This window comes from Bemisia tabaci, chromosome 5, assembly GCF_918797505.1.
Source record: "Bemisia tabaci chromosome 5, PGI_BMITA_v3".
Classification (NCBI taxonomy): domain Eukaryota; kingdom Metazoa; phylum Arthropoda; class Insecta; order Hemiptera; family Aleyrodidae; genus Bemisia; species Bemisia tabaci.
Window position 1 is genome coordinate 55267332 of NC_092797.1, and position 19192 is coordinate 55286523.

The 19192-nt window shown below is 39.6% G+C and overlaps 1 protein-coding gene across 16 annotated transcripts in view; it reads left to right on the forward strand.

Moving 5' to 3' along the window:
* sei (potassium voltage-gated channel seizure) overlaps positions 1-19192 on the forward strand; it is a 380532-nt gene that overhangs the window by 301917 nt on the left and 59423 nt on the right. For all 16 annotated transcript variants that reach the window (XM_019055545.2, XM_019055548.2, XM_019055549.2 and 13 more), the window contains 2 exons: positions 11606-11849; positions 18052-18233. In XM_019055545.2, the coding sequence (XP_018911090.2) occupies positions 11606-11849; positions 18052-18233 (426 nt within the window). The remainder of the gene's footprint in view (positions 1-11605; positions 11850-18051; positions 18234-19192) is intronic.

Consider the following 19192-nt stretch of genomic DNA (forward strand, 5'->3'; position numbering starts at 1 on the left):
GATGAGCCTTCAGTCGTTGCCTTATTTCTTTCTATAAAATGTGAATTTTCCGGAAAGCTTTTGGATACTTTTCTCTGGATTTCCCAAAGATTTTTTCCTGAAATCTAAATCCACAGATTCTGAAAATTTCAATCGAAAATATTCATAAATTTCCCAACACATGAATGTTTCATAAAGAAAAATTTTGCTGCATCCGGATATTCATTGGGCGTTATTCCATAGGACAACAGTACAGGGAGAAAGGTGCTGTTTTTGTGGTTTTTTATGAAACTCTCAGGGCTGAGTGTAAACGAAACCCACCCAGAGGATATTGTATTTTTTAGAGAAAAATGAATGACACCTCAGGAAAAGTGTGATTCTCGGCAAAAATATTCATCGAAGTTTGTTTAGAACTCATTCAGAAGTTGGAAATTAAAATTATTATCACGTCTCGAGCTCTGTCACTTTCTTGTTTTCTTAGATTTTAAGCTAAGAATTCCATTAAAGTCTCTGACACGTAGACTTATTAGAAAGCGGAGCTGCTTTCTGCACTGAAAAAGATCAGATGGCAACACTTTCCCTACACTGATACTCTAGTGTTGAATAGCCAAGTCTAGCGTGTTACATAGGCAGATTCAGACACCTTGAACTGGAGAGAGGGGGTGTAAGGGAGGTCCGGGGGCCTCCCCCAGAAATTTTTTGAATTTTTGAGTCATGCAGTTGCTTATAGAGTCCCTTTATACTGAGAGTCAAGACAATTCGGCTCATGGATGTCACAAACGGGAATAAAGATTACAGAAATCGAACGTTTTTCGTAATCTTTGATCGGCCCATTCTCGAATTCCTTTCTTCGTTCCTTCCCTCATTCCGTTTGTTCCTTGCCGAACCCGTAATTCCCCGGTTCATTCCAGATTATAATCTTTGCAATCGGTTGAAACTGTAATCTTTATTCCCGTTTGTGACACTGTGAAGGCCTAAAATACGGGAACCAATCAGAAATGGATTCAAATTGTCTTGACTCTCAGTATAAAGGGACTCTAGTTGCTTACATGCAGTTTTAGTTTATAATATCTTTATTTAATGCTTCTGATATCGAACCACGGAGGACGGTAATCTGTTTTTCTATAATTTATTGGTTTAAATGGTAGGGTAGTTTTCTCAAAATTAATCTTTGAAATTATCATTGAGGCGAGTTTTTTTTCTCATCGGTGCTCATCTTCTTCGGGGAAATTAAAAATGCACCTACATAGAAAATGTTGTCATGGTAATGCCGTGAAAGCAAACATTTATACGTCTCATATCAGCTGAGTTCTTTTTAGATTTTTCCATAATCTTCGGTGTGCCATTAATTAATAAAAAATGTATTTTTTCACTTAACACAGACGAACGCACTAGAACTTTCCCGCTTGTTTTAAGTTTTCCCTCAAATCTCAGTGACGTCTCCTTGGCAATATAGAGCGGAACATTGCGCCTCGCGCCATCGCGCCTTCAATTTGGCAGCTGCAACACGCACAGTCATCAAGCACGAATAGTTGTATCTCTGCGCCTTTATCAACGCACGTCCTTTCCGTAGCCCTGCTTGCTTCCACATTTCGTGAACTCCGTTTGTGTTATTCGTTGTGGTGCTTCGAGGGCTACACAAGCAACACAGCCGAGGACAGAAAAGACGTAGTTCGACTGAAATTTATATTATAATTTCATAAGTTTTGCCAAGTTCCTTTTTGTTTACGGGGAAGAGGGCTAAATAAATCATAACATTGAGCCAAGTGATCAGCCGATTGCTTGAGATTGCATCAGGAGGACACTTCATCCGTGTAGAAGAACCAAGTTTGCGTCTCTTTTACGGGTTTTTCTGCTAACTAACCCACGAGTAGACCCCTTGTTTCCGGAAATGTTTACCCTTTTCTCGCTGAAATCGGCTCATTGAGCTTAAATCAGGACATGCTCAAAACAATTTATTTTGTCCCAAGATTTACAACATCGTCTAAACTATACCGTCAGGTGAATCTCTTCAGAGGCAAAGGAAGGGGTCGTTTCTAAAAAGGAATAAATCCATTTTTTTAGATGATCCCCCAAGGCTCTCCTTATAACATAGCCGAGGGCCCATCTGGAAAATAGACCCGTTAGTTCCCTTTTGAAAACAACCCGCTCAAAGATCATATTCCTCGTCGAAAATTGGCATATTGGCGTCAAAAAGGGATGGCTCGTGTTGCCTTTGAAATATACGATAAGGTAATATTTACCCACTTAATTTTCACCGGAGCGTGCAGTGCTGCAATCAATGCGGAATCGAGCGAAGAAGGGTTAAGGGCCCCGCGGGCTTGCCGAATTGCTCCAAAAATGAATCTTTTCCACCAAAAGACTCACCCAACTTGCACAGCATCAAAAGAACGTAACTTCATTTCAATGTTGCCAAGTTTTTCCTCGCAACTTTATTAATCAGTGAGAATCTTGAACACTTCTAACTGAAAAATTCAATGCTTTTTCCTCAGATTTCATGCAAAAGTCAGACAAATTTTAGATACGAATTGCACAAGTACATTTTTGTAAAATAAATCAGTTGCTTGGGTCAATTTGACAATCTTCTAATGAAGTTACGTTCCTTCGTCGGGAAACGACGAAATGTCTAAGATCAACTACGTAACACACAAATTGCGTAGTTAAACTTGCGTCGTTGTGTACAAGTTATTTTCATTATCGCGTAGTTGCGCAGTTTTAGCGTCTGAGGCATTTTTTCGCCGTCTCCAGTAATCAAGTTTATCCAGGGAGGTGTAAGACAACACAACTCGAATAAACCAAAAAATCTTGCTAACTATCACAAATCACTCTCTAGTATGGTTCGAATGTATTTAAAACTATGTTTCCCCATCGTATGAAGTTGAAAAAGGAAAAAGCAAAACTTAACAAAATGTTATGCTTAAAATTCAAAAATCGATTGCAATCACCTGTGAGAAAGGTCAATGACAGTTTGCAAGATTGTTTGCGTTAACGGGTTATACAATAACGTTATCAGCTAGGAACAGCCGAAAATGTCAGGGAATGACTAGCAACAACTACAAAGTGCCTGAAACAACTGGAAGCAGCCGCAATAGGTACCTTCATGACTTCATCAATGGGTGACCAGATGACGCCTTTTTACATGGTGCTCCGATGACGTCTTCAACGAGAAACACAATATTCGCCAAAAGCAGCAGGAATCACGCAAAAATAGCTGCAAATATAGCCGAATGATATTCAAATGCAACAGCAGGTTACCATCTTCAGCGGGTAGGGGGAGGGGGGGAGATGGGTGTAAAAAATAGCGAGAAAGGAAGGAGATTCGCATTCTCGATAAATATTCGCTGGTCTTATAACCAGATTTTTGCTGCACGCTGCACGACGCCGTGGTTTTTTTCCAGAATTATACCGCTTAAGATTCTCCACGCACAAATTGAGGTTCTCAAACTGGCACTAATGATTTAATTTATTGGTCTGCAGTTTCACTTGAAATTCCATAAGAATCTCAAGATCTGATCTATATGATGTGTCCCGTATACATCGATTACCTATTCGGGCCGACGATGTTGGAAACGCAAGAATCCATTGGAGAATCTGCAGGTGTCTGAAATCGTGTGAATTTCCGTAAATCCGGGCAAAGTTTGCAAGAGCCTCCCTCTCTCTGGACAAAAGTACTGGAAGAAGGACAGAAAAGTGCTCGCAGAAGAGTAGCCAAGATCCATTCACACCCGAACGACCGCTTCGGAGTGTGCACACGTCATTGAGCACGGGCTTTGCGGGCGGGCGGCGGCTCGCGTCCAGAACCTGGCGGGCTTCCCCGTATCGCACCGCCGCGCAACACGTGACTTTTTAACTCCACCGCCGCCGCCGCCGCCGACTCCCGGCATCGTCGTCGTTATAACTGCACGGATTATGCACTTATGCAGATTAGAGCCGAGCCGGTGCCGCGCCCGCAAATTACCGCAATCGACTCGAATAATGACGCTTTCTTCCTGTCGCCGCTTAATCCTCCCCGCTCCGAGTCGAAGAAACTCACCCCCTATTTCTTCTTCTTAGGCTTCGCCGAGTAGCTTTCGTCTAGGGGTCGCAACCCCCTTTTCCTACTTCTTAACCCCCCCTCCCACGGAAAAAAAATGTTCGAAGAATGTATTAGAAATCCGCGTGTCGTAAGATCGTGCTTTCATAATGGGTCAATAGGATCTTGTATGCGGTGCAAGAGCTCTTTTGATTTCCTTGTATCTACAGACGTATTTATGCTGAAAGCAACTATGTCGCACGAAAACCCTTTGTACATAGTTCCTTTCAGCGTAAATGTGTCCTAATGGAGGCGAATCCTTTTACACGTTATTTAGAGGCCGCTGTTCTGCCGTGTCAAGAATAAATGGATTACAGTTTGCAATAAGAACACTTATCTCTGGATCTCCCATAGAAGCACATATCTGCACAGGAAAACCAAAGGCACGTATGTTGTTTCTAAAATTGGCCAGAAATATTGGTTCCTTATTGCAAAATGTACTCCAAATGTCGTACGAATGTTCGAATGGGATATAGGATAGAGAGCTTCATCACAAAAGCGTTACAAAGGGGAGAGGGGAGGGGTTAAAAAATGACGAAAGAGTGCTTTAAATAATTTAGGAATGAACACTTATCAATGGACTTGATAAGGGTTCGTTGATTATTCTATTTATTTTGTATTTGCATTATGGATAGTAGGAATGCATCAATCACCGTGCCGACGTGATATGCGAAACGAGCAGTAAGTACCGAAATGAAGTTTTGAGGAAATGGATTTCTTTAAAACTTCATTTGGGTACTTACTGCTTACTTCGTATAACACGTCAGCACGGTGATTGATTCATTCCTACTTTCTATAATACGAATACAACATAAATAGAAGACCAACGAAGAGTTCTTCCGAGTCCATTTGGTGGTCGTCTTTTGTTTTCATAACGGACCAAGCTCCGGAGCGACGATTTAGTGTCTCACAGACGCGCGGCGCGGGGAACTGAGCTTACAGACTCATTTGCGGAAAATTTCGCCGACAATAAGAGCAAACAGCACATTAGACAGAGCCCAGTGAATTTAATGACTCTCTGTTGGGAGCAGTGCCAAGGAGGAGATGCGATACGGAGGCCTCAGCGCAGGTTGTGAAATTAGCACTACACGGCCAGAGATTACGGAAAAAATACAAAGATTCACAGATAGTGGCATAGCCAACGGCGCAACTTGCAAGACTATGCTTTAACAGGCATTCTGAAATCCTCGGTTTCAATGCTCGCGTCACTTTGAACCCAGAACAAAAAGTTCATTTTCTCAGTGAGAAAGTGAGTGGTTATGGATCGAGGGGAAAAAATCCTAGCTCTAACAATGGTAATAATACTACTGCAATAATACGGGGGTTCGGGTCCTGCTTACGTTTTGAGCCGTGGTCACCGTGTTAGTTTGTGGTATCGATCATATGGTTACCGGCAACAGTGCGCTCTTCAACACGAAAGTGTCGAGAAGCAGGCTCATATCGAGTTCTAGATGAGTTGAGGGTAGATTGATTTTGAAAACGTACAGAAAAATGGTGCATATCTCAATTGCAAACTTCAAGTAATTTCAGAGGCTCCTGTTTTAATAAAATCGATTTAACAGGAACTGAGATACCACTTCGGGAGATACCGCGTCCGCCATCATAGAAAATGAAAGTGAAAGTCATTTTGAAAATTAAAGTCAAAAGTCAAGTTATCTGTCAAAAAACACGCCACGGAACCAAGTTTTACAGCAATTGATCGACCAGAAGTGGAAATAGCTCTTTAGGCCACGCCCACCATTTTAGATTTTCGAATTATGAAAATTTGACTATAAATTCGAATTTCCCATCAAAAATACCTTCAGGTATCAAGTTTCACTAAAATCGATCGAGCAGGAACCAGTTCGCGCAGATCAGCTACACAATAAGGAGGTTGGGTTTCGCACTGATGATACAATTATATCAACTCGGGTGTGTTGCACAGTATCAAGCTCAATTGAAGGCGTTTTTCACCCGTTAAGCGTATGCAGTAAGCGGCAACGCGCACGACGGTTGCGTCGTGTCGTGTCGTGTCGTCGATGAGTATGCGGGCATGCCCTATGATGTAGAAGTGTTTCTTCTCCAAAATTTGGTCGTGAGGGGCGGGGGGTTATGGTGCCGTGGGGGAGGGAAGGGGAGGAAGTGCTTCTTGATTGGCGAGAAAACCAAGAATGAATTCATCGTTCCTTTTTTCGGCGTTGGTCACTTCTTTTAAAAATCAGCTCAAAAAACACTATGGAAAGAGCACCGTCCTAACAGGTCGATTTTATCAGTAAGGAAAAATTAGTTCAGACTTATTTCAGAAACGGCATGCCTCTCATCTTTCATTTTTTTGTGCATTGACGTACGGAAAAAAGTTGTTTTATTCATTGTATCGTTGTGCCGAGGAAAATTATCGTTGCACCCGAAGTCGACTTATCATGCTGAGTAAATTTCAGCTGTGACCACGATAGTTTATTCGTCTTCACACAATTCTCTGGGTTTGATTTTATAACTCATTTTTCAATCAAATATTAAAAAAAAAAAATCTTCGTGTCAAAGATATGTGCCTCTGTGGGGTGATAAATCTGAGGCTCTCCGCACTCCACAGGGGGCAAACCAGAATATTTGAAGAGTGTTGAGGGATGAGCTTAATTTATCACCCTTGACGAGTGCAAAACCGACATCGTCGCTCGTCCGATACAAGGGCGTTACTCGATTTCTGCCTGAGCCCCAGAGAGCATGGACTTAAATGTAAATTGAGGCTCATGTGCTCAAGGAGATATGCCCTTACTTCAGAGGAGCGACGATATGTCAGCTTACTTTTGACGGATCGGTCTGTTATGCAAGCTACACGAAAAATTAACGGCAATGGACCGTGTAAATGCTCTCGTGATGATCCTTCAAAAACAACACGCGTCGTTAGCTTTGAGTTGTGATTATAGCTGTCTCTATCATGCTACCCCCAGCGCAAGTCTTCACCGTTTGAGGAACGTAGGTTGATGGATCAATTCGAACTCTCTTATTTTCAACGATATCTACGGATCTGGGTACTCTCCTCGAAATTGTAAATCCTTTCTTCTGTGTCAAGAAAAAAATATTTGTATCTAGGTCTTTGATTTCGAATTTTCAATGCACTCGCTGCATTGTATTGTTGTAAAGAAGGCCGAAGAATCGTTATTTTCCTTTAATTTTTACAAAATGTTCCGTATATGATGACATTTTGATGAAACATAATCCAATTAGTTCTCAAAACTGTTCAAGTATTCGAGTTGAAGACACTCAAGCTATCAATCGTACTTCTATTGATAAATGAAAAATATTAGGACCGAGTTTAGTGTAAAAGAGTCATGAACATGGATACGTCAATTTTATATGGTACCATTTTGCACAAGAAACAGAGAGGTACATCGTTTCTGAAAGAAGTCTAAAAACGTCATTAAATTACACATTATGTCATAAATGCCGCGAGTGGCCGTAAAGAAATACTTTTTTCCATAAAATAAGAGTGAGGCGTGCATTTTTGCGCACGTAATTGAAAAGGGCTCCTCTTGCAGAGAAACCTCTGGACCTAGGGTGTAAGGCCCTAATCTTACGTAGACCGTCCAATAATTTTTTTTAGAGGAAAAAGCAGACTCCGAAGACAGAAATAAATGTAACATTAGTGGGCAGTATAAACAAATAAATGTAAGTATGCCTTTACAAAGGGGCCGTCCGCAAATTACGTACCTAATGCACTTACAGGGAGCCGGGAGGGGGTCCAGAGGTGCCTTACCTATGCCTATACGTAAGCCAAACGCAAAAATTTTGTTTCTTCCAAATTCCGTTAATTTAAAGACTTACTAGTCCAAATTTCGTTTTTTAGACGTTTAATGTTTTTCGGTTAAAATGTAATTTTACTGAACTTTTTGAATTAAAAAACTGCATGTTATTTTTTCAATACAACTGCTATTTTTCATGATCTCCTACCAGCGATTAGTAATGTTTAAAACAATACCGATTTGTTTCAACACCATTTTTTTATTAAATTATGCATTTAAACGATAGAAGAGGGGGGGGGGGTCATAAAAATCGGAAAAATTGCCTTTCGTAATTTATGGACGGCCCCAAAGAGTAATTTTGAAATTTCCTATTAGTATTTTTTGTATTCCTTATACGCCTACGGTCGTTTTACTTCGAATTCCGTACCCCATAAATAAAAGAAGAGCAATTGTGCAGATTTTTCTTTTACATAAAGGGACGTTTCACTTTAAAAGATTCCGTCTTGGTCCGCAGGAGTTTCTGTCAGCCCTTCCTTCAGAGCTCAGGGGCTGAATCTCTGCCTGAGGCGAGGACTGACAGAAAATCCTTCTCCGGGTGCGGAGTGCCTAGAGTCTGCAGAAAGGGAACATCGATGCTCCCGACTGCGCACCAGACAGTTTGCGATGGAAATTCGGCAGAATTGGTCCTTTGCTAATGGGATCCGCCTGTCTGAACGGTGTTTTTTCTTCTTCTTTTTTTCAGTGCTTTTCAAACTGATTAATATAGGAAGGAACCAACACTAAAAAAATATGTGCCTATCCATTCCTGGTTTTCCCACCCACCAAGAAATACCCCCAACCCCTCTTCCTCGCACTCTCCTCTCCCTCCCCTACCGGATTTTGAGAAACAACTCACCGTCGCGTTGCGTCGTCGCGTCACTGCCACCGTCCGCTTAGCGAGTAAAAAACGCCTTCAATTGAGCTTGATACTTTGCAACACACCCGAGTTGATATATTTGTATCAACGGCGCGGAACCCAACCTCTTCATTTTGAAGCTGAACCGCAGTGAGCTCGGCTCCTGTTCAATTGATTTGTTGAAACTAGGAGCTAGGTAGTATTCTTTGACAGGCATCTTGAATTTTAAGTCAAATTTTTAAAATTCAAAAATCCAGATAGTGAACGTGGCCTAAAATGCCATCTCGGCTCTTGTTCGATCGATTGTTGAGGAACGTGGTATCATGTCGTGTTTTTCGACGGACAATACGAATTTGCACTTTAATTTTCAAAATTCGAGAATCTGAAATGGCGAATGATGCCTGGAATACCACCTCGGCTCTTGCTCAAAGGATTTCAGTAAAACAGAGGCCTTTGAGATTATACGACCTTTCAATTGAGATATGCACTCGTCCTCTGTTCATTTTTAAAATCAATTAACCCTCAGCTCGTAAAGATCTCGATATGGGCCCTTTTTCAACACTTTTTTGTTGAAACCTGCTTGTTTTTCTCGCCTAGAAATCGTGTAATGAAATAAAAACCAGAAGAATTTCATAACGACGCATAAACTATCACTGTCACAAGTGAAATAATTATCCTCAGCATAATAAGTCTCTTTTGGGTGCAACAAGTATTTTTCCTCGGCATAACGATAAAATCAACCAAACAACTTTTTTGTTATCTATTAAAGTGAAACTGTAGGTTCCTTTCAACTTATTCAATAAATTATATATAAACTCAATAGTATTTTGGGACATGCTAAAACACGTTATAACGATTTTTTTCAATGAATAAAATTAAATACTTCAAACTTCAAATAAAATCAAACTGAATTTTTTATCTTTCGTTTTGCATTTCTCATTACTTTCGTAATTTTTTTGCTTTCTTTAAATCGCAAGGAATGGGTTAATTTTATTTCTTATCAATTCTCTTATTCGCCGTGCTGAGTGCAAAGTTTTTTAATTTTCTTGTAATATGGACTCCATTCGTTCTCAGTGCATTTCATTGTTCTCTATCCAATCCAAGAGATTAAAGTTAATTGCTGATCTTTTCGGGAGCATGGAATATGGTATAACGAGAAGACGATGTCTCCTACAGTGATGCCATGTCCTACGTATTTCTCCGCCAGACATAACTATATGTGAACAAATTTCAAATGATATTCAGCAACAGTTAGCTCTTACTTTCAAACTCCCGCCAGGCGTTGTAGGAAGAATAAATTGCTGCCAATGTTGTGAAAATACCTCGGATGAAAGCATTTAAATTCCTACATCTATTACGGTTTTAATCGATTCAGAACTTTATGACACTCGGGATTTAAGTAATTGAAGTAAGCTTGTTAACGTAATTCCACCATAACTTCCTCCTATTTCACACAGTCTTTCCTATTCTATGCAGCAACGTTCGTTGCCTTAAGTTTTTCAACCTGTGGCCTAGAGCTTTCAAAAGTCTTTATATTTTCAAGTCCGTCATGATGAAATTCCAACTAAAGTTTACGAATATAAATCTCCCCATTATGCCTCCATAAAAATTAAAATTTCCGAAGAAAAAATTTTGTGAATTTTTCGAATTCAAAGGTTTGTTTATATTCACCTACAATTTTGTAAAAAAAAAATCATAGAATTTGTTCTATCACATTTTTTATTATTTATCACGGCAAAACATTACAATTTCTCGCAAGGATCCTCAACTAAAGCTGTAATGTTATATTTACCTCGGAGTTTGTGAAAATTGTCCTTCTTATGACGCTATGTAATCCGTCTTCATTTATCGCCCTAAATAAAGTCAAATCGATGCTATTCCTAGGCTCTATATGTAGACAGTATAGATAGGGTCAGTGGGTCTTTCTGCGTCTCTGCGTAGTTAAGTCAGTAAAAGAGAAGATTGTTTTTGATTTTGTTCTTTTACGCCAATATGGCGCACGGTGGATTAAATCAATAGGGGAGATCGGACAAAATTTGGAAACTTTAAACGCTCATATCTCCGTTTATACAAAACTTTGAGGTTCTAAAAGTGGTTCCATCAGTCTCCTCATGAAAGAGCCTCCCAAAATTTCGCCCCTTTTTCGGTATTCGATTCGACCATCGAACCAAGGTTCAAGTGGAAGCTTATAATAACAGAAAACTCAGGAAAAATTTTTAAAATGAGTATAGGAACCGTTTTCAAGTTACGGGGGGGGGGGGGCAAAGGGGTTAAACTCCGGCCTTAGTTTTCGCTATTTTCTTGTTGAATTGATGTGTCTACGGGGTTGTTATCGTTGTTTACACTTGTTCTACACACCGAATCCTACGTATTTTTACACGAAATATCGAGTTTTAATGTTCAGGAGTCGATATATCGATCGGTTATATCTGTCGCAGGCAAATAGTAAAATCAGGCATTTTGTCAAATGTCTAGGCAAATAGTAAAATATTCTAACGTAGATTGAAATTCTGATTCTTTTCCTAATTTTAGAAAAGTTACTTAATTGCTCCTGGAAGAAAAAATTCTCGATAAAAATTTGCATCACGCAATTGTATTTTAAACGATTTTTAGCTCCTGAACAGACACTCATCTCGAAATTTTTAGCATGTCATAAAAAACAGAATTTTGAGAAAGTGAACATTTAAAAATATGAGAAGGAATTGAAGAGGTAGAGACAAAAAGAGTCCGTAGGTTTGATGAGTTATTTTTCCAAAAATATTGAAAACTCGCGAGCTCTTTGCCATAAATTCACAAAATTGTGCAAACAGTCAAAATTTAACTATCTGCCTAGGCATTTGACAAAATGCCTGATTTCACTATTTGCCTGCGACATATCGATTTTTTAAGATTCTCCATTGAAAATCGACAATTTTTTGAGATTGAAATTGTGTGTTTCAGGTGCTCTCTCTGGGCGCGGACGTGCTGCCGGAGTACAAGCTCCAGTCGCCGCGGATCCACCGATGGACGGTGCTCCACTACAGCCCGTTCAAGGCCGTCTGGGACTGGATCATCCAAATCCTGGTCATGTACACGGCCATCTTCACCCCGTACACGGCCGCCTTCCTCCTCAACGAGCCCAACTACAACATCAAGAAGAGCAGGAAGTACGTCGACGACCCCATCGCCGTCGTCGACATGATCGGTGAGTCCGCTCTCAAGCATTCTAGCCATCTATGTGTTTGACTCGAGTGATTCGCCTTCATTTCAGAGGCTAGGCAAAGAGAGGTGCAAAATGAGGATGGATCGTTTCAAAACAGCACCTGGAGCGTGGCACTTATGTGTCACCCTCCACGGGGAAGAGAATTTCACTACCGTGCAATGGAAGAATGTCGTATGACCGTTCCAACGTTACCAAATTTCCTTTGATAAAATACGAATTCGCAGAGTTACTTTTACTTTTTCCCCATTTTATCAGATAATTTTCTTTGCAATTTATTGTAAAAAATCCGAAAATTTCAAGGAAAAGTATTCACGAAGTTCTTAAAGAAAAATAAATATTTAATGGGGAGGGGGGATTGTAAGCGGGCAATTTAAATTTCCCGCATCCTATGCTAACTGGAAATGTGAATATCAAAATTAGTGGTTAATTTAAGCAATTTTCGTCACTCGAATCAAGCTCTACGTGAAATATTGATTGGGACTCATGTATGAGCATGCTTTGATTCGTACCTTGTCTAGCAATCCATTAATCCGCAACAAGAAGTGATAGATACGGTCCTAAAACCGTCATACTGTACACGGTATTGATATCAGTATAAAAGACACCATTATCATATAATATCTAAGTTGGCGCAATAAACTTTAAAAAAAAAAAACTTTATTTCAATTTCTTGTTCCGCAGAGTATGGTTGCACATCACAGTTCGATAGAAAAGTCAGAGATATTTCCCGCAGGACGCGCGGCTAAATTTTTGTGACTGTAGTGTTGAATTTTCAGGGTTGCTTTAGGTTGCAATTAGACATTTTGTGACGATTCAGAAAACTCAAGTTTTAAGCGGAACACTTACGTAGGGTGAGGAGTGAAATGACCATTCAACTTCACCGACAGACAAAGCCAATCAATTTAATTTTCAAGCCTTTAATGCGGGACTTAGAGAGAGTGGAGCTAGAAACAAGTGGCAATATTAATATTCAATAAGCGAGAGCACTCGACTGAATAAATTAAGTAAAAGTCGTGAAAGAACATCTGACGCTGGTTCCACGATCTGCGTCGTTGATACCGGCACAAGTTTAAGTAATAACGGCGTTTGATTGAATAATTAGGAGAAAAATCAGAGAAAGAATTCCGACGGCCGCCTCCAAGTTTTGATGTTATCATAAGCAAAAAAAAATACCTCTCAACTGTAACCTTTTTTTCCAAACTTCCAACAACTAACTTCTGTTCCCTAAACAAGTCTCTTCGGCGAGAGAAATATAATGATTCATTTTATCTCGCGTTTTATTATCATTTCTTCCGAGAGTTCAGTCCGAAGGATCTTCGTAGTTTAGAAGATAAATCGCTTTCGGTTGTAAGCTACAAGTAAACAATATTGAGCGGAGAGAAACTTAGAAGCGCAGAAAAATCCGCGGACCGAATTCTGCGAACCAGATCTTCGAGAAAAATGCAGACAACTATTGAACCAGAAACAAAATACAGACGCCACCGAACGATCGTGATTTATCTGGATGGAAATATCGAAAAGACGCGTTACTGCGAAAGCGCGCACGGTGAAAAAACGTTATTCATCAAATTTTCAATGAACTCACACCAGATATATTTGCTTAGTTATGTAAAAATAGCTAAACAGTGACACTTAGCTCTGTGTCCAATCTTATTATTCAACCGACGAGGCTGAATGAGATGACCCTGCATAGCGATGGCTAACAAACAGTGCAGTGAGTGCAGCCTATCTTCAAACTGATGATTTTTCAGAACCAAGGGCAACTTCGCCATTTTTGTAATTTTAAGGTTGGATTTACAATTTTTTCATACATTACAACGTCAATGAAGCGTTCTCCTGCAGAATTGGAAAGAAACTATAATCATCAGCTTGCGTATTTCATACTGTAGAATGCTGCAAAGTCGCAAACTCCTTCCTTCCTTTCCTTCCTTTTTTTCCCAAAAACTGTCAGTTAGTTACGTAGCATTGTTCGTTAAGGCAGAATTAAACTTCGCTTTACCTGCTCCATGCCCTTAAATAAGCCTAATTGATCCTTCCTGTTTTTGTTTTTTAATTTTTCTTTTTTTCCCCAAAATTGTTAGAATTTCGGTTGTGTATTGCCATTGCCAGAGCTCAGTTATTGATACACCAAACTCGATGATCGATATGCCCAAGTAGCATATTGCAATGAAATGCAATTACATGGTAAAATTATTGCTACTACACCGGAGTGATGTGTGTATTGCCTATCCACATATTGAAGGCACGAGGCTAATTGAAATTTATTGCAATAAAATTGAAACAAGTTGCAATTTTTCACTGCACTACATTTTGCTTACCTTTCTAACACGCGCAATTCATTTTGTTGATTGTTTAAAATCGGCATTTATTGACCAAATAATATGAAAATATTGCAATTTCATGATAAAAGTATTCAACCTTATTGCTATATTTTCATTGCATTGTGCTGATTGGGTGGTCGATTAATGTCAAAATCTGACGCACGGACGTATATTCCAATTGGACTTCCGCGTTTCTTTCTCAATATCGCGATGATTTCCTACTCGAAACTTGGCACCAGTGAGATGTGTTCGACCCAATATTTTCCTCCCTCCTTTTTTCTTTCTGAATTTGGTGCGAGGCGTCAAGTGCGCAATCCGTCATATTCCCCAGTGCATCAACAGGAGACGGCTTAAAATAACATTGCGAGGGTCTCGAGCATCAATGTCACGAGTTATTTTGATGGGATAACCATTAAGATTCTGTGCGCCGAAATTAGGTGCTATTGAGAAAGAGCATGGAGCGCAGTCGATCAGTTTACATTTTGGCCCGTGTTTGAATGGATGTTGCCACTTCTTCATTAAGACATTGTTTTACAACAATTCAAAGTAGAATTATTGAAGAAAAAGTTGTACCTCATCTCAGCTTAGCTTCTTTCTACGTAGAATTATTACTAAAAGTTTAGCGGTCTCTTCCACGTTGAAATTGAAAATTAAAACTTCGAGCCCGCATAAAAAATCAAATTTCATGATATGGAATCAGTCGTTGGAAACAAACTTATTAATCGACAAATTTTTAGATTACATTAAAAATCCCCTACTCCTCTCATACGCAGTACTCGTTAAGTCATGAAAATCCATCGGGTGGAAAATATTATTTCATCGAAAAACACACTGATGATAGTTTACATTGTCCGTTTTTTTTATAATTTCTTTTCTTTCCGCATGTACTTGGATTTGGTTTTTTTCTGCTCGTGGTAAGTTTGATTTTTGGCGAAAAAACCATTTTTTTTTTTCACTCATGATCAAATTTTGGAAGTTTTGAATACGTCCATCGTGTTTTACGTAAAATTTTGATGAGGTTAGATGTATCGATCGGAATGCTAGAATTAAGAAAAAAACACCCTATGAGCATTGATACATTGCCAAATTCATTTTAAGGAAGTTGTTGAAGAATGCTATCGGTATTTTTTTCAAAATTTGTTGGTATATTAGAACAAATAATCGCGAATATTTTCTGAAAAATTAAAAATTGGTGTTTCGTCAAAATAACAGTAAGAACGTCTACAGGTCTATGTAACATTTTTCTTGGCACGCCATCAGCGACGAGAGCCAGTGGCGATTCTTGGAAGATGGCATCCCGAGTTTTCCTCCATTTAAAAGAATGTGAAACCGTCGATTCTTGGGGAGGCAGCTAAAATCGGTACTTTAAATGCACTTAAATGGAAGTAAACCAGTGTCGCCAACTCGAAAAATCGCTAGCGGTGAGAGCGACAGTGCAGCGGTTTTCGTAGATAATTTAGCAACAGTCCCATTAGAAACCATAGAAACCGACTATCCTCTTCCTAACCTATGTGATGCTCCTGAGGGAGTTGATTGTTGAAATTGGTAGACAAAGCAATAGACAAAGAAGACACATGGAGTATGGATCGATCCTTTTGATTTAAATGGTTGGCTCCTTTAGGCTAAGGAAGAATATGATAAACTAACTTTAGGGTTTCTCGTGGGTTAGTTAGTCTATTATCTACCTTCTTTGTTCATTGCAACCACCCGCTTCCACCAATAGAATTCCTCCATAACCCTTTTGTCTTCTTTGTCCATATAGCTTTGTCTATAGATTCCAACAACCAGCCCGCTGGTGTGTTACGTTACGAGTTTCACAGTTGGCGTAGCATAGGATCATCCTATCTATAGTTTCTAGATCGTTGGGTTTCAACGGTCGCAATCAAGGAACTGGAACGGGCTAAGGAACTCAGGGCACGACAAGGAAGAAACATAATGAGAGAGGGAACGTGGAGAAGGAGTCTGGGAATGAGTTGAGCAAAGATTACGAAAAACTTTACTGACTGTATAATCTCTCGACCCGTTCGTGGGATCTAGGACCCGAAATGGCGTAACTCTCCCCATAAAAGGACTCGAGGCAGAATTGGTGAGAATACCAACGGCTTCCGTCGAGTTTAACGACTCGACACTAAAAGAGTCCATCGCGTCCGCCGCGTACAGTGGTTCGAATCAATTCAAGAAGTCGCATGTGATATTTTTGAACAAAACTGCTAATTTTTATGTTTATCTCATCTCATTATAAGTTTGGCAAGAGAACCAACGGAACAACTTTTGAGCATCAAAGTTTTGTATTTAGGTGACTCTTCGGCTTCTTGGAAAACGATTCGAAATTCGATCGATCAATTGATAATTTTTGGATTTTAGGACATTTTTTAAATAATTCTATTACGCTTTGGTACCTCAGCTATTTCTATACAAAATTTTTCCGAGAGATACTCAGAAATAACTCCGGAATTACATCTAAGTGAATATAGCAAATGAGTTTGCCTTGTCGTTTGCAGTATATATTCACTCAGGACGTATTTCTAAAGCTAGTTCAAAATGTTTTTTTGTTAAAGTTTGTGTGTTAATTTTGTGTACCGGACATACTATACCTAACGCACAAATTATATAGTCCGAAAATATGAACATTGGAGATTATGATAATAATAACTGGAATCAAGGCTGCCACCAGATTTTTATTAATTTTTTTGTTTTAGCAGCTGAAAATGAGCCAGTGACCACTTAAACAATCCTGATTTTTTATTTTTTCAATATTTCAGCATTGTCTTACTCCTTTTTTTCATTTTTACTCTCTCAAGTACCAACGCACCCTCATTGTGAATCGGTGCTCCGATATTCTGAAAAAATATCCTAAAATCCAGAAATTGCCAATTGATCGATCAACTATCGAATCGGCCTCCAAAGTGCTAAAGATTCACCTCAACGAAAATACACTGATAGCGGAAGTGCGAAACCACGTATCTCCGTTTGCGACGTTGCAGACTTCCTGCCACACTTAATTTTTTTCATTGGAAAACTTGTCAAATTAATTCCTTGAAAACTTCTTTGATGTTTCCTCTCTGTCAGGATACTATTCTGTACAGATTTCGAGCTGCAAAGGTGGCTTATTTTCCTTCAATAAAATAAAATAGTGGCAGAGATTTTAAAACTCCGCAATGGAGATACATGGTTCCGCACTTCGGCCATCGATATTTCGCAGGCTAATAGGAAAATCCGGCATTTTGCAAGATACCCAGGCAAATTCGAAAAAAGGCAGTGAAAGCGTTGAAATTTCACTATTTGCGTAGGCATTTTGCAAAATGTCTAGGCATTTATGAAAGTGACTAGGCATCTTTGAAAGAGCCTAGTGATTTTCAAAAAAGCCTATGCAAATAACCGAACATGATATTCCATGAAATTTTCTTCCTACGTATTTTGGGAAATGCCGGATTTTCCTATTAGCCTGCGACAGATACGCTTTTGAAAGATACAATATGGATTGCATTTTGCAAAAAAGAACCAAGAGCATTCCAATGTTGTTAGGATTGTGCATCTTACATTCTTTGCAATACAATTACTGGAGTCGTAGACAAAATTCAATTTTCAAATGTAATTTTCCCTCTTGAATTTATAGTCCGTCGGAAGTGAAGACAAAATTTGTTAAGATGATCAGTTTTTACGTGCAAAGTAAACAGAGTTGCGGAATCTTAGCGGCATTGGAATACTCGTGATTCCTTCTCGCAAAATGCGATCCATATAATGTCCAAGCTACACCCATGGACTAGCCCCACTGTACGGCGAGACGGGAATTTTCTCCATCTCCTGGAGGTTGGACATGGCGGTGACTAATTGGTTTTTGGTGTGTGTGTTTGTCTGTGCAGTGGATGTGACGTTCATAATCGACATCCTGATCAACTTCCGGACGACGTACGTGAATCCGAGCGACGAGATCGTCTCGCATCCGGGCAAGATCGCCTACCACTACCTCCGCGGCTGGTTCCTCATCGACCTCGTCGCCGCCATCCCCTTCGACCTCATCGTCGTCGGATCCAACACCGAGGAGGTAAATCATCTCAACTTCAACCCCCCCAATACCGCCCTTTACTAACACTAACCCCCAGTCGCCATTCTCGCAACATTTGCATCGCATTTTGCAATAAGGAACCACCACCAGTAGCTCTTCCACAAAAGAGCATTCCTGCATAGGAAAATCAATGATATATATAGACCGCGTTAAGCAGAAAGGAACCAAGCCACACCATGTATTGCCAAATTTAATCGGGCAACTTAATTTTTTACATTAAAACTGTTGTGCGGACTTTAGTGCAAATTTCAATGAATTTGCTGCATTGCGCGAAGCAAATTTCTTAACGTTTTTAAAGGGATCTGCACAAACGTTCTCTTGTAAAAACAGTATATTGCTCGGTTAAATTTAACAATAGCTAATTTGGCTTGGTTCCTTTCTGCTAAACGCCGTCCACATGTTGTTTCTAAAATGAACCAGAAATAGTGGTTCCTTCTTGCAAAATGTAATCCATTTATGTTAAACAATTAGATTACATTTTGCAATGAGGAACCACTATCTCCGGCCCTTCCATAAAAGAACCTTTCCGCATTTCACCATGTCTGGCGTACATGTTCTTTTTAAAATGAGCAAGAAATATTCGTTCTTTATTGCAAAATGTATACCAATTGATACTTGGTGAGGCAGTCTATCTCACCTAGACTCGATATATCAAGTGGATTTAAATGGAGTACACTAGTGTTGCCACCTTACAAGGATCGCCACTGCAAACTCTTTGGTTTATAGGTGACCAGTTGACCATGCACGAGGGAAGGGATCTCCCATTTGAGACAGGAATATTTGCGACCGGAACTGTGAAAAAGGACATTATCTGCCCTTCAAAAAAAACCTTGACCTCTTTCATATGGAAATGTATCGATTGTTGGAGGGGCCAGGTGCTCCGACAAGAATCGATTATTTAACATAGGTTTGAATGGAAGAAAACCGGTATTGCCAAA